At 46.0% G+C, this 22,059-nt stretch overlaps 1 protein-coding gene across 1 annotated transcript in view; it reads right to left on the bottom strand.

Moving 5' to 3' along the window:
• LOC141133765 (phospholipid scramblase 1-like) overlaps positions 1-22,059 on the bottom strand; it is a 74,466-nt gene that overhangs the window by 12,894 nt on the left and 39,513 nt on the right. Inside the window, exon 3 of the mRNA XM_073623317.1 lies at positions 18,841-18,868. Coding sequence (XP_073479418.1) covers positions 18,841-18,868 — 28 coding nt within the window. The remainder of the gene's footprint in view (positions 1-18,840; positions 18,869-22,059) is intronic.

Here is a 22,059-nt window from a genome sequence, read left to right as displayed (position 1 = left end):
GCACTTTTCTCTTCTACCACTAGGTGGCCGGGAAATTTGTGGTACTTGAGAAGGGCAGCCCAAGGTCAGGTTATGGGTATATGGGGTATCTCAGCCAATGGGCAGGGGTTTTCTTGAATCCCTTGGCCTGCTGGGAGAGCATATATATTCGGGTGGAGTTGGGTGATTTGTGTTCTGTGTCACCTGGACGGCTGTCTGGGTGGACGTGTGTCGTACGCCCCGGGCTGCTAGGCCAGAGATTGGGCCTATCCCAGGGGGCATATGGCTGCCAGGCTGTGTGAGGGCCTATCCAGAAGTAAAAGGGCAGCACAGGGTTGGGACTGCGGCTTGCATGCCAATCGAAAGCGACGGTTCTGTCGGCCGGAGAACCTGTCAGTGGTTGGAGGTAGAGGGGAAGCTGTCGTCACAAAGGGACCAATCACCTTTACCAGGGACCACATTGAGTAACTGAGGAAAGTACCGGAACCATATTCTCACCAAACGGGCACGGTGGAGAATCGGGAAACTTCAGGCGGTGATCAAGCCAAGGACCCAACCAGCGGAGGTGACGCTTGCAGGACAGCCTTCTGAGTCAAGCCAGGGACCTCGCCGGTTAACAAGGGTGAAGTTTGAGAAGTATCTGGAGTGCCAAGCCAGGGACCCAGCAGAGAAGCGTGGGTGACGCTTGAGGAAGATACCACTGCCAACTTTGGAGGAGCTCGAGGGATTCAGAGTCAGTGAATCAGAGGGTCTAGTGAGAGACCAGGAGCTTAATGTTGAAGAACTACAAGAGGCAGTTGTAGTGGAGCTGAAAGAACTGTTTTGTTTAAGTTAGGAACTGTTAAAGGACTGTTACCATAATAGACAGCATTTCTGCATGTGCAGAAGTGGGGCCTTGCTGGGGCCTTTCCCTGCACGGCTGTCCTTCTATTGATGTCTTGGAGTCTGCCAATTGAATCTATAACTACTTAAGGGTGTCCTGGCCCTAACCCTCTTTCTCCCAAAAATACAAAAAGGACTGTCAAAAGAAAACCTCTTTTACATCCAAGAAGTGTCTGGCGCCCAATGACTTTTACCATCTTTGAACCCACTATGCCTCACAACCCACTACATATTGAAGGATGTCAGCTATCTTTGGCCTTGGAGGTCCTCATTAGACTGGACAAGGCCGGAGACCTTGCTATATAGTTAATATATATATATACAGGGCTTTTTTTCTCAGAAAATAGGTGCAGGAACTCAACCATGTCCACCACACACACATACCTGCCAAATGGCATCAAATATTAGCTCTTCCCTCTGCATACAACCCCCTCCCTCCACTGCCCTCATCTCCCCCCCCCCCCTCCTTAAAAGCTCCACCACCTGTCATATTTCTTACCTTTGTTGCAATATTAAGCTGAAACACCTATCCGGCTGTAGTACCTCCCAGCACACTATACTATACTACAGTCACTTGCAAGGGAGATTATGCAGTAGGAACATCAACAACTGGTCACCAGGGAAAAAATGGAGACCACAGAGGGTGCAGCCTACCACGCACCCTCTTCTGCCCATGACTGCACTGAACCCTGGGCACCTGTTCTGTATCTCCCTTATCCCTGCCCGGCACTCAGTGGGATCTGCGCAGGAGATCTGACCTGTGGGAGCTACTGGGAGATGAGCTATCACTTGTAAACACAGAAGCTGGACTTCAGGTGTTGCCAAGTGATAGTGGTGAGCAGGGAGCAGAAGAACTGAGCCAGAGGTGGTGGAACTGAGTTCCCCCTAGTTCCTGCTGAAAAAAAGCCCTGTGTGTATATATATATATATATTATTTATTATGTCCTGTTTTTCAAGGGATCCTAATGCCATTACATGGGCTTCCTGATCATGTGATCTCTGTGCTTGGCTGTCACAGTCATCATGTGATTAGAAGCCCACCTGTCCGACTGTCACTGTGGCAATCTGAAAATACTCCCGCCGACTGCTGTCTTTTCGCTGTGCCACCCGCTGACATAACCGGTCACTTAAGTAAGTCACCGGGTGGCCCCGCCCTTGCCTATATAACAGCTGTCACAGCCAAGAGACAGCAGTCGGCGGGGTGGCTCCTATAGAGGTGGAGGTTTTTTTTTTTTTCTATTTTTCAGGTCCATCGAGCGGCATGATTGAAGATAGATGGACATCGCGGCAACTTTTTTTTTTTTTTTAATAAAGGACTTGTCAAAAACTGTGCATTGTGGTTTTTACTTCTTGACACTTTGTTTGGTGAATGGGTAGGGGGTATAATGTACCCCCTACCTATTCACATAGGGGGGCCGGGATCTGGGGGCCCCCTTGTTAAAGGTTCCAGATTCCGATAAGCCCCCCACCCGCAGACCCTGACAACCAATGGCCAGGGTTGTGGGGATGAGGCCCCCAAAGCACCCTCCCCATGTTGAGGGCAAGCGGCCTGGTATGGTTCAGGAGGGGGGGTGCTCGCTTGCCCCCCCCCCCATCCTGGCCTGCCAGGCTGCTTGCTCGGATAAGGGACTGGTATGGATTTTGGGGGGGACCCCACGCCAATTTAAAAAAAAAAATTGGTGTGGAGTTCCCCTTAAAATCTATGCCAGACCCAAAGGGCCTGGTATGGACTAGAGGGGGGGCCCATGCTGTTTTTATTTCTTAATTCTGTCATAGGGTTCCCCTTAACCACTTGAATACACTTTACTATATACTGTACACTGCACTATATACCCTGCACTGTATTATATATACACTACAGTGTTGCAGAACCCTAGGGATCCAGGAGCAGTCCCCAGGGGTTCTGCCGCAATTCAAAATTGTGCCGGATGTATATCCACCCAATGTTGTTTTCATTGTTCCCAATGCACACCTACAGTGAGTACTGTCAGCATGAACTGATACCCGATGAGCGCTCTGTAGTTCCGGCTCAGTCGGCTGTCTTTTTTATGAAACAACATTTGGGAGTTCAGCAAGGCTTCGTTCACAGCATATATACAAAAAAAAACTGATGGAAAATATGTGCAGAATTGACTTGCATAGAATATTTTGGGCTAGTTCTAACGTAGGTCTGTGCAAGGATATAAAGAAAACTATTGATTTTTATGTGCTCTGTTCACACTATAATGTTGGTGTCAGGTTAGTTCTAATATTTATTCTATTATTTAAAGCTATTTCTACAATAATTGTGGTTATATCTACAGCTCGCTGATCAGATCCAATGTTCCGTGAGCTGTAGATCTGATTTTTTTTTGGGGTTTCCTGAGATCTCAAACATTTTGCCAAGGGTTCCTCAATGGTAAAAAGGTTGAGAAACACTGCACTACATTGACTGCACTATATACTCTGAACTGTAGTATATATACTATATGGATTGCACTATATACTCTGCAGAAAAATTGGGCTTTGGGTGTTGGTGGTGCCAGAACAGAGTAACCCCTCACAGTTATTCTTGTTGGGCGCAGGAACGGGCCCTGCTGTTAAATTTTATTTTAAAAAATTTAACTACATGCCCCAGTCAAACAGGGGCAGAAAAATTGGGCCTCATGTGTTGGTGCTGCCAGAACAGGGTAACCCCTCACAGTTATTCTTGTTGGGCGCAGGAACAGGCCCTGCTGTCAAATTTTATTTAAAAAAATTTAATTACATGCCCCTGTTAAACAGTGGCAGAAAAATTGGTGCTCAGGTGGTGGTGGTGCCCTAAACCAAAAATATTGTTGGAAGCTAGCATCATCAAGATTCAGGAGGAATAGGATAGTCATCATAGGCAGTCTTCAAGGGATCCCACATTCCTAGCAAATTCATTCAGTTAAATCAGCATCAGGCGCTTGATAGCTGCTGATCCAGGACTTATTCATTTTTATAAATAAGCCTATCAACGAGTCTGTGGACAGGCGCACTCTTTGATCCATTACAACCCCTCCAGCAGCACTGAATGTGCGTTCAGAAAGCACACTGGATGCAGGACAGGCCAGTGGCTCGACTGCATATTAAGCAAGGTCTGGCCAATGGTCCATCCTCAAGATCCAGTAACCCAGTGGATGGTCTGTTGGAAAGGTCTCCAAGTCTGCTCTTGCCCCTAGATATTCCTGCACTATATAACGCAGACGCTGCGATGGTTGCTTGAACCGATCAGACCTTGGCGCTGAGGACTGAAAAATTGTTTAAAGTTATCGGTCAGCCGGCAACCTTCTCCACCGCTCTTCCTCTGACCGAATGTCCAGCACCAGGAAATGGTAACCTCCTAGGGTCTGGAAAGGCATTACACAAACTTTTCTTCAAGGCCTCCTGAAGATGTTTCATCCTCTGCTCCCTCTGCGAAGGTAGGATGAGTTCTGCAACTTTACCCTTGTAACGTGGATCAAGAAGGGTTGTCAGCCAGTAATGATCCCTCTCCTTGATACCACGAATCCTAGGGTCCTTTTGCAGGCTTTGCAGGATCAGGGAGGCCATGCAGTGTAAGTTTGCAGAGACATTAGATTCTGAGTCCTCTGGGTCACTAAGGATGACATTATCCGGAACTACCTCCTCCCAGCCACGTACAACTCCTTGGGTTTCTGGGGACTGAAAACCATCTTTTGAAAACTGCTGTGTGTTATCCTCTACATCCATGCTGATACAATCCTCCTCTTCCTCCTCCTCCTCCTCTTCTTCCTGTGTGTTTGGCGGCCCCACAGGACTGATATCTGCATAAAGGGGGCCTTGAGAGGAAAGAAAGTCCTCCTCTTTCTCTCGCTGTTCCGCCTCAAGTGCCCTGTCCATGATTCCACGAAATGTGTGCTCCAGCAGGAAGACTAGAGGGACAGTGTCACTGATGCATGTATTGTAGCTGCTCACCATCCTTGTGGCCTTCTCAAATGGTGACAGAACAGTGCATACATCCTTAATCAGTAGCCACTGGCATGGGGAAAAGAAGCCAAGCTCCCCAGATCCTGTCCTGGTACCATACTCTCACAGGTACTCATTGGTGGCCCTCTGCTGTGTGTGCAGCCGCTGCAGCATTGGGGATGTTGAGTTCCACCTGGTGGGCAACCACAAATGAGGCGGATGGTGGGTAGGTTGAATTCCTTTTGAATGTCAGCCAGCCGAGCACTGGCATCGTATGACCGGTGGAAATGACCACAGACTTTTCTGACCTGCCTCAGGAGATTTTGTAAGCCTAGGTACCTGGTCAAGAAATGCTGCACCACCAAATTCAAAATTGGAGACCAAAATTGGACCAAATTGGAGAGGTCCTAATGTGATTTTTTTCCCCTTTTTCAATCAACGTTGCACCAAATTCAGGACATGTGCCAAACATGGAACATGGGTCAAATGTCCCTGTCGGAGGACGGAAAGAAGGTTGAGGCCATTGCCGCATACAACCATTCCTGGCTGAAGCTGGCATGGCATAAACCACCTCTGAGCCTGCCCCTGTAGAGCTGACAAAATCTCTGCCCCAGTGTGGCTCCTGTCCCCTAGGCAGACCAACTCAAGCACTGCATGCCATCTTTTAGACTGACTGCTTGCGTAGCCTCTTGAACACTTATGGAACACTGCTGGTTCAGAGGACAATTCTGCAGATGAGGCCATAGAGGAAGAAGAAGAGGGGATGGAGTAGAGAGCCTTGGCAGAATCACCACCAGCTTTTTGGAGGCCTGGTGGCGGAACAAGCTCCAACAACACTGAACCCTGTCCTGTATCCTTCCCAGCTGCCAGCAGTTACCCAGTGCGTGAAGAAAAGGTAATGTCCCCGCCCATGCCTGCTGGACCATGAGTTAGCGGTAATATGAACCTTATTGCTGACCGCCCTGTCCAACAAGGCCAAAACGTTGCCTTCCACATGATGGTAGAGAGCCGGAATGGCCTTATGTGAAAAGAAATGGCGTTTTGGAACCTGCCACTGTGGTACAGTACATTCCACAAATTCACAAAATGGGCAGAGTCTACCAGCTTAAAAGGCAGCATGTGCAGTGCTAGCAATTTAGTCAAGCTAGCATTTAGATGCTTAGCATGTGGATGGCGGGGGACAGAATTTCTTTTTACGGTTCAATAACTGGGGTAACAAAATTTGCCTGCTGAAATCAACTGGTGGTGTACTGCTACCAGATTAGCTGCAAGTACTTGTGGCACCTATTGCTATACCTTCATTCCTCTCAGTGCAGGTTTTTGAGAAGAGGTATAGTAGGGTTTGAGATCCCAGATGAGGAGCAAGGAGAAGTCTGCCTTTTTCAATGATGTGGGTCTTTCAGGTGCTGTTAACAACGGATTGCATGGCAGGTCGTCATGTGGCATGTGGTGCCCAAGCGTCTGCTGTTCTGGCCACGCTTGATCCGCTTAAGACATAGGTTGCAAACAGCAACGGTGTGATCTGCTGCACACGTGTCTAAAAAAGCCCACACCAAGGAACTTTTGCAAGTTAGCGGGGAGTCAGCAGTGCCCTGCACTTGCGGAGCTCTGTGGTGTGATGCAATAGGGTGGCTGCCCTTAAGCTGCCCCTTGGAGGATATCCTGCCTTGTTGGAGTTGTGCCCCCTCCTCCTCCTCACTTTCCTCCTCTCTTCTCTCAGGCACCCAAGTACAGTCAGTGACCTCATCATCCCCTTCCTCCTCGTCACTGGAGCAAACTTGGCAGTATGCTGCAGCTGGGGGAACATGACTGACAGTTTATTGTCCTTCTATGGCACCCCCTCTCTCTAGGCTCACGTTACTCCCTTCCTCAACCTGGGAACCATCATCAGAGCCTTCAAATTGCTGCGCATCCTCCAGCAGCATGTAACCAACACTATGGTCGAATAATGCTGGTGACTCCTCCGTGCATAGTTACATAGATACATAGTAGGTAAGCTGAAAAAAGACACAAGTTCAACCTATGTGTGTGATTATATGTCAGTATTACATTGTATATCCCTGTATGTTGTGGTCGTTCAGGTGCTTATCTAATAGTTTTTTGAAACTATCAATGCTCCCCGCTGAGACCACCGCCTGTGGAAGGGAATTCCGCATCCTGGCCGCTCTTACAGTAAAGAACCCTCTACGTAGTTTATGGTTAAACCTCTTTTCTTCTAATTTAAATGAGTGGCCACGTGTTTTGTTAAACTTCCTTCTGTGAAAAAGTTTTATCCCTATTGTGGGGTCACCAGCACGGTATTTGAAAAATTGAATCAATATCCCCTCGCAAACGTCTCTTCTCCAGAGAGAATAAGTTCAGTGCTCGCAACCTTTCCTCATAACTAAGATCCTCCAGACCCTTTATTAGCTTTGTTGCCCTTCTTTGTACTCGCTCCATTTCCAGTACATCCTTCCTGAGGACTGGTGCCCAGAACTGGACAGCATACTCCAGGTGCGGCCGAACCAGAGCCTTGTAGAGTGGGAGTTAATCCCCTTTTTAATGCATGCCAATATTCTGTTTGCTTTGTTAGCAGCAGCTTGGCATTACATGCCATTGCTGAGCCTATCATCTACTAGGACCCCCAGGTCCTTTTCCATCCTAGATTCCCCCAGAGGTTCTCCCCCCAGTGTATAGATTGCATTCATATTTTTGCCATCCAAATACATTATTTTACATTTTTCTACATTAAACCTCATTTGCCATGTAGTTGCCCACCCCATTAATTTGTTCATATCCTCTTGCAAGGTTTCCACATCCTGCAGTTAAATTATTGCCCTGCTTAGCTTAGTATCGTCCGCAAATACAAAGATTGAACTGTTTACCCCATCCTCCAGGTCGCTTATGAACAAATTAAACAGGATTGGCCCCAGCACAGAACCCTGTGGGACCCCACTTTCCACCCCTGACCATTCCGAGTATTCCCCCTTTATCACCACCCTCTGAACTCTCTAGATGGCAACTCACCTCCTCATAGAAGGTTAAAAGATTGGTTTGGCAAGAACGATTCTTCATGAATCCATGCTGATTACTGCTAATGATACTGTTTTCATTACCAAAATCTTGTATATAGTCCCTTATCATCCCCTCCAAGAGTTTGCATACTATTGATGTTAGGCTAACTGGTCTATAATTCCTAGAGATGTATTTTGGGCCCTTTCTAAATATTGGTGCTACATTGGCTTTTCTCCAATCTGCTGGTACCATTCCAGTCAGTAGACTGTCAGTAAAAATAAGGAACAATGGTCTGGCATTTACTTGACTGAGTTCCCTAAGTACCCTCGGGTGCAAGCCATCTGGTCCTGGTGATTTATTAATGTTAAGTTTCCCAAGTCTAATTCTAATTCTGTCCTCTGTTAGCCATGAGGGTGCTTCCTGTGATGTGTCATGAGGATCAGCACTGCAGTTTTGGTTACTGCAGCCCCCGATTCCCTCGTGAAGACCGAGGAGAAGAATAAATTCAATACCTTCACCATCTCCCCATCCTTTGTAACCAGATGTCCTTCCTCATTCTTTATAAAGTAGATATTTGCCAGCACACCATGAATCAGCACATGCAGTCATGCAGAACCCCTTCGTCAGGCGTGTGACAATGTCTTCACATGCCTGACGAAGGGGTCCTGCGTGACTCTGAAACGTTGCTCACACTGTGTTGTGATCATGCAATAAATAAATCCGACGCTACTTTGTGCAGATCCATGGTGTGCTGGCAAATATCTACTTTATGACTTGTACCAGTTTCCAGCTGGTTGTTGCTGCAGCACCCAAACTTTTAGAGCTTATCCAGGAACGTGTGCGATGGGAATGTGAAGTATTCCTCATTCTTTATGCCTTTTTGGTGTGGCTCGATGTGCCGGTAGTATTCCTGCGAATAATACCTTGGAGGTCCTTTTCCTCAATTTAGCTCCAAAGTCCCTAAAATAGTTTTTTAGGACACTCCATCTGCCTCTGACTTTGTAATTTGTGCCAACATGCACCATGACAGCCGGGTCTTCCCCAGCCCCTCCCAGTAATCTGTTCACCAGATCCGTGCCAAACCCGAGTGCCCGTTAGACAGAATACAGTTTGGCCCTTCAGGTCAGAATCTGCCTATCCTTTCCCTTCGCTTTCCCCCACTATCACTGGAGGATTTCTTCCCCCAGCAGCTAGGAGAGTCCTTCAGCTCCAGCACTGCTGGTCCCTGACCGGTTTCACCAATGTCACTCAATGGAGCGTACTTATTGAGATGCTTCAGCCCAGGATCAGCTTCCCTGGCACTTCCCCCTCTACCCTTCCTGACTGTCACCCATCTACTCTTTTCTGGTGCCTGCACCTCTTTGTCTCCACCCACCTCTGCGCTAGCCCCTTCCAGCACCTGCCGTGTACGTTCCTGGCTCTCCTTTAGTATGAAGGGTCTTCTCAGTGCTGACAGTTGCTTCCCCAGATTCAGAACCTGGGCTTCCAGGGAAACAATGTGCTTACATTTTGCACAGCAGTATTCGCCCTCAAACAGATAATCAAGGAACGCATACATTCCACAAGATGTACACCGAGTCACATCTCCACACCCGCCGGGCATCGTACCTACTAATTTAATGAGGATTGGGGATTGTACCCTGTCCAAATTACCTACCTAGCTTCCTGACACTAATACTGAACAATACGCTACACAGGTACTCAACAAGACAAGACACAGGTACTTGCAGAGCAAGTGCACCAGCGGACCCACGTGCGAACCCACGTGCACTCGCGTGAAAGTGGGGCTTTGAAAGGAGTAACTGTGGACAATGAGCTGGTGGATTAGGTCGTTTTGGCAGCTGAGTTGAAAGGAATACTACTCTGAGCCTGGGTGACAAAGGATGAGGAGGATAAGGATGGCTTTGTTATCCACTCCACCAACTCTTCTGCATGTTGTGGCTCAATAACATATCCAGCAGCAGAAAAAAAGAGTAAGCATGCCCCACGGCCACCCGCAAAGGATACACCATGTCCACAACCACCACTGTTGACTGTAGACACAGAGGCTGCTTGCCCTCTTTTAGTGGCCTGTGAGCGTCTGCCTCTCCTTGGTGGCCTTCCAGACATGATGTTTTTTTTTTAAACACCACACTACACTATTATATACTGTGTACACTGCCTGCACTGTATTAGAAACTATACACCGCCGAATACACTGTATATATAGGCTACACTGAATGTAGAGTATATATGTCAGGAATCATCGGCTAAGGAGACCAGACATGTAGCTACACAAGGGAACTCAGACCAAACAATAAAAGTATATATCTTTAACCGCTTGCCACCTGCCGGCCCTCATATGACGGCCAGGCGGTGTGGCTCTCGTTATGGGCAGGCGTCATATGACATCCTGCCATTTAAACAGGGACTGTGCGTGATTGTGTGCGCATAGCCCTGTATCTTCAGTGGCGGCGTGTCACGGAGACACCGCTCGCCACCGAGGGGGGTGAACAGCCATTGGGCATGGCTGTTTACCACATGATTGGCCGTGGTGAAGTCACGGCTGATCATAGATGGTACCGCCCCACTTTGAATGGCACGTGCGCACTACGCGTGCATGTCGGTGGCAGCGTGTTACCAGGAACACTGTTCATCATCCTTTCACAGCCGGTCACTAAATGTAAACAGAGCAGTAACGAGATGTTACCAGGTTCTCCTCCTCACACACTGTGTTGTGATCATGCAATAAATAAATCCGTTTGGACGCTACTTTGTGCCGATCCATGGTGTGCTGGCAAATATCTACTTTATGACTTGTACCAGTTTCCAGCTGGTTGTTGCTGCAGCACCCAAACTTTGAGAGCTTATCCAGGAACGTGTGCGATGGGAATATGAAGTATTCCTCATTCTTTATGCCTTTTTGGTGTGGCTCGATGTGCCGGTAGTATTCCTGAGAATAATACCTTGGAGGTCCTTTTCCTCAATTTAGCTCCAAAGTCACTAAAATTGTTTTTTAGGACACTCCATCTGCCTCTGACTTTGTAATTTTTGCCAACGTGCACCATGAAAGTCGGGTCTTCCCCAGCCCCTCCCAGTAATCTGTCCACCAGATCCATGATGAACCAAACCCGAGCGCCCGGTAGACAGCATACAGTTTGGCGCTTCAGGTCAGAGTCCCTCATATGACAGCCAGGTGGCGCGGCTCTCGTTCTGGGCGGGCGTCATATGACGTCCTGCCATTTAAACAGGGACTGCGCACGATTGTGTGCGCGTAGCCCTGTATCTTCGGTGGCGGCGTGTCACGGAGACACCGCTCGCCACCGAGGGGGGTGAACAGCCATTGGGCATGGCTGTTTACCACATGATCAGCCGTGGTGAAGTCACGGCTGATCACAGATGGTACCGCCCCACTTTGCATGGCACGTGCGCTCGGCGTGTGCATGTCGGTGGCAGCGTGTTCCCAGGAACACTGCTCATCACCGACGCTGGTAAACAGCCATTGGCCAGCAGCTGTTTACCACGTGATTGGCTGTGATCCTTTCACAGTCGATCACTAAATGTAAACATAGAGCGGTAACGAGATGTTACCGGGTTCTCCTCCTCACACACTGATTGTGTGTGAGAAGTTGATTGCGGTAACATCTCGTTACCGCTTACAGTGTACACCAATCACACTGATTGCCCCCCAATAAAGAGGACCTGTCACCACCCATTAAAGTACCTGTCACAGTTCATCTGAGTACCCGAGTACCTGAGTACCTGTCACAGTCCATCTGAGTACCTGTCACAGTCCATCTGAGTACCCGAGTACCTGTCACAGTCCATCTGAGTACCCGAGTACCTGTCACAGTCCATATGAGTACCTGAGTACCTGTCACAGTTCATATGAGTACCGAGTACCTGAGTACCTGTCACCGCCCTTCAGAGTACCCGAATACCAGTCACCAGCCCATCAGAGTACCCGAGTACCTATCTGTAGCCCATCAGAGTACCCGAGTACCAGTCACCAGGCCATCAGAGTACCCGAGTACCTGTCACCAGCCCATAAGAGTACCCGAGTACCAGTCACCAGGCCATCAGAGTACCCGAGTACCTGTCTGCAGCTGGAAATAGGGTGTGACCACGTCTGTCCCGGATTGCCCGGGACAGTCCCACATTACCCGGGACAGTCCCGCATTTTGCAGGTCTATACCAGGTCCCGAGGTACCTTCATTCCGGGACAATACAGTGTCCACGGGAATGAAACTGACACAGCCACCCTGCACAGTGCATTCTGCGCTCCGATTGGGCAGTGCTTTAAAAGTGAAAACCTCCATCTACAGAACCCCAAACTCACAAAATCCAGAGGAAGGCAACAAAAAAAAAAAGCCTCATGCATCTGTTTAGCCCCTCTGAACTCCTGGGTAATAAAAAGCTGCTTCAAAAAACCCCGGTAAAAGCCACGAATTGCACGTGTGTTTAAGTGCCTCAAGTGTTTGAGCGATTATGCGCTCTATTGTTTTTTTTTTGGCCACTGGAATGCATTAATACTCAAAGACTAGTGCTTATCTGCATTTAGATGCGTTGTTCCTTCTCTCTCTGCTCCTCTTCTGAATTCCGCCTGTAAATGTTCCTTTTCATATGTAAATGCCTATGTATGCATGAACACCAACACTGAGGTGCCTTTACAGGTGCTCAATGCCTGTAAGAGGGGCGATTTATGAAGCTCTGTGTGTACGAGGCCTATGAAGCATGGTCGAGTTTGCTCCACCAGGGGTAAAATTCCTTCCATATCTCCTAAGGCAGTGGTCTCCAAACTGCGGCCCGGGGGGCGATTGCGGCACTTTGCTGGCTTTTGTACAGCCGTTGGTGCACCTTTCCTGCCACTGATGCAATACACTATTCCTCCCACTGACACCAACAAAGGGGCAATAATTCTTGTTACTAACATCAACAATGGGGCACTATTTCTCTCATGGACACCAATGATAGGGCACTATTCCTCCCACTGACACCAATGATAGGGCACTATTCCTCCCACTGACACCAATGATGGAGCACTATTCCTCCCATTGACACCAACGATGGGGCACTATTTCTCCCATTGACACCAATGATGGGGCACTATTCCTCCCATTGACACCAACGATGGGGCACTATTCCTCCCATTGACACCAACGATGGGGCACTATTCCTCCCATTGACACCAACGATGGGGCACTATTCCTCCCATTGACACCAACAATGGGACACTATTCCTCCCATTGATGCCAACAATGGGACACTATTTCTCCCATTGACACCAATGATGGGGCACTATTCCTCCCCCTAATGCCAAAGATGCACTGTTTACTGATCCCAGTACAATTTCTGCTGAAGTCTGAAGGACAGTAAACTGGCCCTTTGTATAGAAAGTTTGGAGACCTCTGCCCTAAGGTAATCGGATATTCCCTGGATCACCAATCCCGGGTTGCTATCACCTATAAATATTTATTGTGAAACACATCCAGCTTTTTATTTGTTTTTTTTTTTAATAATAATAAACTGATCTGGTTAGAACCAGTTCCTGTGGAATTTAACAGTTTCGCAGCTCCACCTTGTAAAATAATTTGTGCGCTTTTCACACCCTTATAATGTCTATTGAAGACATGATGAGGGTGTGAAAATCACACAGATTATTTTTTGGAAAACATGGCTTGTCTATAACTCATTGATAAAAATCATGCAGTATAGAATATCTATGATCATATTCACATCTCATAAATTGCTAGAGCTCCCGGAGAGACAGGATATCCTATACAACCTCACTATCCCAACTCTTACTATGCAGGTTCTGAGGTTCTCTGTCCTGGTCAGATATCCTATTCCACCTCTCTATCCCACATTCATTACTAAGCAAGTCTCCTGGTAGTTCTCTGTCCTGGTGGGATATGAGATCCTATACAACCTCACTACCCCAACCCCATTACTCTTCAAATTGCCTGGTAGCTAGTCCTAGTGGGACATGAGATCATACAAAGCCTCATTATACCAACATCATTACTGTACAAGTATTCCGGTAGTTCTCTGTCCTGGTGAGATATCTTATCGAACGTAACTATCCCACACTCATTACTATGCAAGTCTCCTGGTGGGACATGAGATCCTATACAGCCACCACCATCCCAACCCTATTACTATTCAAGTCTCTTCGTAGATCTCTGTCCTGGTGGGATATGAGATTCTATACAAACTCACTATTTCAACCCTATTATTCTGCAAGTCTCCTGGTAGATCTTTGTCCTGGTGGGATATGAGATCCTGTACAACCCCACTATCTCAACCCCATTACTCTTCTAATCCCCTGGTAGCTATAAGTCCTGGTGGAATATGAAATCCTACAAAACCTCACTATCTCAACAACATTACTCTGCAAGTCTCTTGGTAGTTCTCTGTCCTGGTGAGATATCTTAACCAACTTCACTATCCGAGCCTCATTAATATGCAAGCCTCCTGGTGGGACATCTTATGCAACTTCAATATCCCAACACCATTACTCTGCAAGTCTCCTGGTGGTTCTCTGTTCTGAGGCATAAGACCCTATAAAACCTCACTATCCCACCTCGATTAGGCCAGCTATACAGTGTATGGATCCAAATTCAGCCGGTTCGGCAGGAACTGGCCGAATTTCAATACATGTATTGTCAAGGAAGTTGTACACAAGTCAATCTACAGATTAGCTTCTGTACAATTGCCCTGTCGGATTTTCCCTGCTAGATCAGCGTTGCAGGCTAGAGCCTGCAATGCTGCTCAGTGTATTCTGGTGGTGGGGAAGTCTTCCGCTATCACAATACAATAGCTCAGCATGGAGGACTTCCCCATCCACCTCGCATGTGTGGATGGGGGAATCAGGTCAGTTTTTTTTGTTCAACCTACCAGTGGAACAAAAAAAATTATCTACTTTTGAACAGCCTTTTTCTGCAAGTCCTCTGTCTTGGTGAGACATAAGATCCTACCCAACCTCACTATCCCAACCACAATACTATCTAAGTCTCCTGGTGGTTATCTGTCCTGGTGAAACATGAGATCCTACACAACCTCACTAGCCTAAACCCAATTAGTTGGCCAAACTCGGATCATAATTTGACTGATTCAGCAGGTCTATTGGTAGTTTTCAGCCATAGAAACATAGAAAAGTGACAGCAGAAAAAGACTGAGTATTCCATCAAGTCTGCCCATTTTTTTTTTTGTTTGTTAATTTTTTTATTGTTTTGTTTTTGTCCTGGTAGGATATGAGACTCTTTAAAACCTCACTATCCCAACTCCATTACTCTGCAAGTCTCCTGGTAGTTTTCTGTCCTGGTGAGATACCATTTCTTATACAACCTCAGTATCCAAACCCCATTACTCTTCAATCCTCTTGGTAGCTCCCTATCCTGGTAAGATATGTTCTCTTATACAATATGTCTGGCCTAAACCCATTATTCTTCAAATCCCTTGGTAGGTCTCAGTCCTGGTGGGATATACCTCATATCAACCTCACGGTGCCAACTACATTACTCTCCAAGTCTCCTGATAGATCTACAGTATGTCCTGGAAAGATATGAACTCTTATACAACCTCATTATCCCAACTCCTTTACTTTGCATGTATCCTGATATATCTACAGTATGTCCTGGAAAGATATGAATTCTTAAACAACCTCACTATCACAAACCACATTATTCTGCAAGTCTATTGATAGTTGTGACAGACCCCCATACTCAAGATGAGTCTGCCCGCTGTAAATGCTTCCTCTGTCCGCTACCACACAAGCCAAGACCCCTTATCTTTCCCATTCACTAGTCGTAGCTCAGTGTAGGGTAAAACATCAGACAGTTTATTAGAACCAGAATACAGTCTTATTTACAGTTAAAGAGGAGGTTCCCCCTCCTGCTTATATTACTCTAACAATACACCTGTAACCAGAAACCTTATTAACATGAGCTAGTTTACTAAATCATTTACCCAGACTAGGTGACTCAGAGATATGACCTTTTAGGGTAGACTTCACGTCTCCTAGCTCACCAACTATACAATACACATTATCATAAATATCAACACAGAACTTCATACAATAGCAGGGTTAAAGTCTATTGATAGTTGTGATGGACCCCCGTACTCAAGATGAGTCTGTTCGTCATAAATGCTTGCTCTGTCCGGTACCACACAAGCCAAGACCCCTTTAGCTTTCCCATTCACTAGTCGTAGCTCAGTGTAGGGTAAAACATCAGACAGTTTATTAGAACCAGAATACAGTCTTATATACAGTTAAAGAGGAGGTCCCCCCCTCCTGCTCATATTACTTCAACAATACACCTGTAACCAGAAACCTAATTAACATGAGCTAATTTACTAAATCATTTACCCAGACTAGGTGACTCAGAGATATGACCTTTTAGGGTAGACTTCACGTCTCCTAGCTCACCAACTATACAATACACATTATCATAAATATCAACACAAAACTCCTTCATACAATAGCAAGGTTAATTAGCACAAACAACAATGGGTGAAGTACTCTTAGAAGCCACAACAGTAGACAACAGGAGACCCATGGCTTTCCAGATCTCATTGATCAGCATTCCTTTCACATACATCTGCTATATGAGTCCCAAGCATGCAGAGACCATCATGGCTTCCTTAATAATATCCTTTTGCATTACATAACAGAATAACTTCCTTAATGCTTGTAGCAACCTCAAATGCCAGGGCCCATAGTCAGTAGGCAAGAGGCTAGCATTCAGTCCCCTCCAAAAGCCTCTGTCCCGGGTGAGTCTGTCACAATAGTTCTCTGTCCTGGTGAGATATGATATCTTAGCCAACTTCACTATCCCAATGTAATTACTTTTCAAGTCTCCTGAGAGTTTTCTGTCCCGGTGACATGCAACTTCTCCTGGTAGGTCACAGTCCTGGTGGTATATATCTCGTACTACCTCAGTGTCTCAAACCCATTAAGGGCAAATGTTGGGTGTCATTTGGCCTGTATGTCATTCAGCCGGCTTCTGTCGAAGGGGCATGATCGAAAAAGGTCTGTCAATTGGCACTCGATCAGAGCCCCAGTGTGTTCTGGAGGGGGCAGTCCCCCTGTCAGGACACTATAGCTCAGCAGGGGAGATCGCTGTACTAACATTGGATTGTTAGTACAGTGGCTCCTCCCTAGCTCTTCAGCTTTTTTTCATTCAGCCCACTGTGTACCAGGCTTTACGCTGAAAGCCTCCTGGTAGGTCTCTTTCTGGTCAGATATGAGCTCTTATACAACATTACTATCCCATTCCACTTACTCTAAAAGTCTCCTTGCAGTTTCCTGTGGACCTGAAGAAATGTCCTATTTCTCTATAATGAGGCTCATCTCCAGGCTCTATGTCTTCTAGCTCCCCACCCTCCCCTTTCTGTTCACAGTTATCTACATACTTCATGTCTACCCTACCTTGCTCCCAAAAGCAGAGTAACCCTTTTTTATAGCCAGTGACATCATTAGTCACTGTCCAAAACTTCTCCACTGCAGAACCCACCTGGAGGATAGTTTGCCAGTGCTCCCTACATTACATCCATGTGTAATTAGAATGTGCAGTAGAACTACATTCCCTGTGACCCTCCATGTCACCTATTGGCATGCGTAGGTGGGCTATGGGCAGACTTGTTGAGTTGGTGGTTGATACCCTGGGCAGTGACCTCCAATTTTTGCATTGTCCCACGCTGACTGGATGCTGAGCTAAAAAGAAAGGCATAGGAGGTAGGCGGGGGTTTGAGCTAGGCCTGGTGGGCAAAAGATTGCTTTAAGTGGTTGTAAAGGCTGAAGGTTTTTTTACCTTCATGCATTCTTTGCATGAAGGTGAAAAAACATTCTCTGTGTTGCTCCCCCACAGCCCCCCTATACTTACCTGAGCCCCCTCTCGATCCAGCAATGTGCACGAGAGCCTTGGCTGTCCTGGGACTCCTTCTCCTCATTGGCTGAGACATTGGCCCCCACTGCTATCAATCACAGCCAGTGAGCCAATGGGCCAATGAGGAGAGAGTGGGGGCAGGGCTGAGCCATGGCTCTATGTGTCTTATGGACGCATAGAGCAGGGCTCGGGGGCGAGCATACACCAGTGCCTCATAGCAACAGCTTGCTATTGGGAGCACTGGTCAAGGGAGAGGAGCCAGAAACACAGGCGGGGGGACCTGAGAAAAGGAGAACCGGAGCTGCTCTGTGCTGAACCGTTAATACCACTTTAATTTTAATAGGCAAAGTGCAATAAAATAATGTGGTAGGCAGCATAAATCTCTACCTAGTAGTGTATATAACGGAGGGTCATCACCCCATAAACCACAACTCAAGAAATTCAACGGAGAAACAAAAGGGGCGTTCAAGGATGACCAGTCAGTTTTATCACATACACTAAATAAATATTAAAAACATTAATATTTTATTTATCCAATGTGAACACATATATAATAGACACATATTGTTCACATAATATATTATAAATGTTAAAGACTCAACGCGTTTCATGGTAATGTTGCTTCTTCAGGACTTCATCAAACATGTGACAAACTCTTTACATATAAATCTCTGATCTATAAGTCTAAAACATAATATTACAATATTTTTTTTATTATTTATGTACTACATAGTGTTTTTTTTGTTTTTGCACTTAAAGGGGCAGCAGCCTTAGTTATTGTTGGGCACACATGATGACCGACTGGTTATCCTGGAACACCCCTTTTGTTTCTCCTTTTCATTTCTTAATTTTAATAGGTTCTCCTACTTAGTGAGGAAGACCTGATTTGATTACAGAATAGCTAATGGGGCTAAAACTTCTAGGAGGTGTTTAGAGGACCGGTCACCCTGCTGAAATATGGGGCTGAGGGTTTCTGAAGGCATTACAGAACAAGTAAAGAAGAAGAATTTTAGATGTACTCCCCCAATATGAAAAAACTATTTTTGCCTGGAGCTGAGCTTTACGATGGCCCTCATGGAAAGAAGAGAAAGTCAGTTTTGAGAAAAGTGAGAACATTTGAAAAAGTTCAGCAATTCTAAATGTCTTTTGTCCGTTATCACTAATGGAAAAGAGAAATTGGTGGGATTCTTACATTTCTCTTGCACAGAGATCTGTTTCATCTGAAAAAAAAACCAAGAGAAGAGTTACTATGTTATTCTTCTAGAGGCGACCAACGACAGGACACAAAGACGGGGGATGATGAAAAGAAAAAAAGAATTGAGAGAACATTGAGATTACATTGGATGGAAAGATGATAATTGGAGAATGATAAATAGGAGATGAGGAACTCAGAAGAATGAAAAGGTGAGTAGAACATACTGGAGAAAACAGGTCAAACCATGGATGACATGGAAGTGTCTACTTGAATATGGTGAGAAAATTGGCAGATGAGGGAAAGTAACTTTCCATGAGAATGCTGTCATGTGAATCTTGACATTCAATAGAAAGAAACGTTTATTCCAACCAGAATAGCATCACCTAGGATTGAACTCTGTAGTCTGAGTTTATAATCTTCCTCTGCCCAGTTGGTTCCATCACTGGTGGCCTCATTACGGGGTGCAGAACACCTGCAAGAACTTTTTATCAAACCCTTCCTTCTAAACAAAGGTAGGCCTATACAAACAAAGTAAACAGCTTGGGAAAGGGACAAACTCCATGTTGGATCACATATGGTGGAGGTTGCTGCTGCTTGCTTAGCAATAGCTAATGGATTTATATTGGTACTTTTTTGGTAGAAATTTTTGTTTGGCCTTCTTAAAGAAGCTGTTTGTCTGTTTTCCAGTGTGCCAAATAAACACAAAGTATATCTAAAGAAAAAAAACTATTATTTTTTTTATTTTTCCATATAGATGAAGACAAGCAACTAACTCTAGCAATTTGGGCATAGCCTCACTTGAAGGGATCATTGTTTTATTTGCTCGGAGTTGGGCTTTAAATAATTAATTTTATAGAGGTCTATAAGTCAGACCAAAAACAGGTACATTCAAAGAACAAAAAGAGACAACTGAGGAACAAAGAGGGACAACTGACGAACAAAGAGGGACAACTGAGGAACAAAAACAGACAACGGAGGAACAAAGAGGGACAACTGATGAGCCCGATGTTCGAGTCGAACATCGGGTGTTCGCCCGTTCGCCAAATTTAGAACATTATGGGGCATTCGTGGGAAATTTGAGTGCCCGTGGAACACCCCATAATGCACTGCAAGATGGCAGTGCATTGACGGCTGCTGATCGGCCAAAGCATGCACCTGACCTGCATGCTTTGGCCAATCACAGCGCGCTCTGTTGTGAGAGTCATGATTGGCCCAAGGCAGGGTGCCTTGGGCCAATCATGGCTCAGGGGGGCCAAGTCCACGCCCCACACTATGTAAAGCTGCATACACAGCGGCCATATATAGTGTTATGAATGAGAGCGGCAAAATGAAATTTCTAAAGGAAAAAATGTAATTTAAAACTGTTTGCGGCTGTAATGAATTGTCGGGTAACGGCAATATACATAAAAATCATTGAAAAAAATGGCGTGAGTTCCCCCCAGTCCATTACCAGGCCCTTCAGGTCTGGTATGGATATTAAGGAGAACCCCGCTCCAAAATAAAAATAAAAAAATGGCATGGGGGGCCTCCATAAAATCCATACCAGGCCCTTCAGGTCTGGTATGGATTTTAAGGGGAACCCCATGCCAAAAAAAAATGGCGCGGGGGTCCCCCCCAAAACCCATACCAGACCCTTTTCCAAACACGCAACCTGGCAAGCCGCAGGAAATGGGGGGGTCGATGACGTTAGAGCACCCCCCCAAACCGTGCCAGGCCACATGCCCTCAACATAGGAAGGGTGCTTTGGGGACCCCCAAAAACACCTTGTCTCCATGTTGATGGGGACAAGGGCCTCATCCCCACAACCCTTGCCCAGTGGTTGTGGGGGTCTGCAGGCAGGGAGATTATCAGTATCTAGAAGCCCCCTTTACCAAGGAGGCCCCCAGATCCTGACCCCCCCATGTGAATTCTTGCCTGAAGGGCCTGATATGGATTTTGGGGGCGACCCCCCACGCCATTTTTTTATTTTGTCGCATTTTTTTTATTTTATTAGCTTAATATTCATACCAGACCCAAAGGGCCTGGTATGGACTGGGGGGAACCCACACCATTTTTTCAAATTTTTTTAATGTAAATTGCTGGGATCCGACAATACATTACTATAATTTTTTGCCTGTTTGCATGTTCTGCTGCAAACCGAACCGGGGGTGTTCGGCTGATCCCTACTGAGGAACAAAGAGAGACAAATGAGGAACAAAGAAGGACAACTGACAAACAAAGAGGAACAAATGACGAACAAAAACAGACAACTGAGAAATAAAGAGGAAAAACTGAAAAAACAAAGAGGGACAAAGAAGGAACAAAGAGGGAAACATGAGTGAAAACAGAGGGCAGAGTGAAGAACAAAGTTGGACAACTGAGGAGCAAACAGAAAAAACTTAAGAACAAAGAGGGATAACGGAGGAACAAAGAAGGAAAACAGAGGAACAAAGAAGCAAAACTGAGGAACAAAGAAGGAAAACTGAGGAACAAGGAAGGACAACTGAAGGACAAAGTTGTACTACTGAGGAACAAAGAAGGACAACTAAGGAAAAAAAGAGGTACTACTGAGGAAAGTGAAGGAAAAAAAGGAACAAAGAGGGAAAACAGGAACAAAGAGGGAAAACCAAGGAACAAAGATAGAAAACCGAGGAACAAAGAGGGAAAACTAAGAAACAAAGAGGGAAAACTGAGGAACAAAGAGGGAAAACTAAGGAACAAAGAGAGAAAACTGAGGAACAAAGAGGGAAAACAGAGGAACAAATAAGGGAAAACTGAGGAACAAAGAAGGGAAACTGAAGAACAGAGGAACAACAAAGGGAAACTGAGGAACAAAGAAGGACAACTGAAGCACAAAGTTGTACTACTGAGGAACAAAGGACAACTGAGGAAAAAAGAGGTACTACTGAGGAACAAAGAGGTACTACTGAGGACCAAAGAGGTACTACTAAGGACCAAAGAAGGAAAACTGAAGAACAAAGAGGGACAACTTGAGAACAAAGAGGTACTCCTGAGGAACAAAGAGGAACTCCTGAGAAACAAAGAGGTACTACTCAGGAACAAAGAGGTACTGCTGAGGAACTTAGAAGGAAAACGGAAGAACAAAAAGGGACAACTGAGGAACAAAGAGGTACTTCTAAGGAACAAAGAGGAACAACTGAGGAACAAAGAGGGACTGAGGACTGAGGAGTTTGATTCAAAAGAGGGACGCTTGGGAGCTATGCACCAAAGCAGTTA

This window comes from Aquarana catesbeiana, linkage group LG03 (assembly GCF_042186555.1).
Source record: "Aquarana catesbeiana isolate 2022-GZ linkage group LG03, ASM4218655v1, whole genome shotgun sequence".
Taxonomy (NCBI): Eukaryota; Metazoa; Chordata; class Amphibia; order Anura; family Ranidae; genus Aquarana; species Aquarana catesbeiana.
Note: the sequence above shows the minus strand (reverse complement) of the source record. Positions and strands in the feature narration are given on the sequence as shown.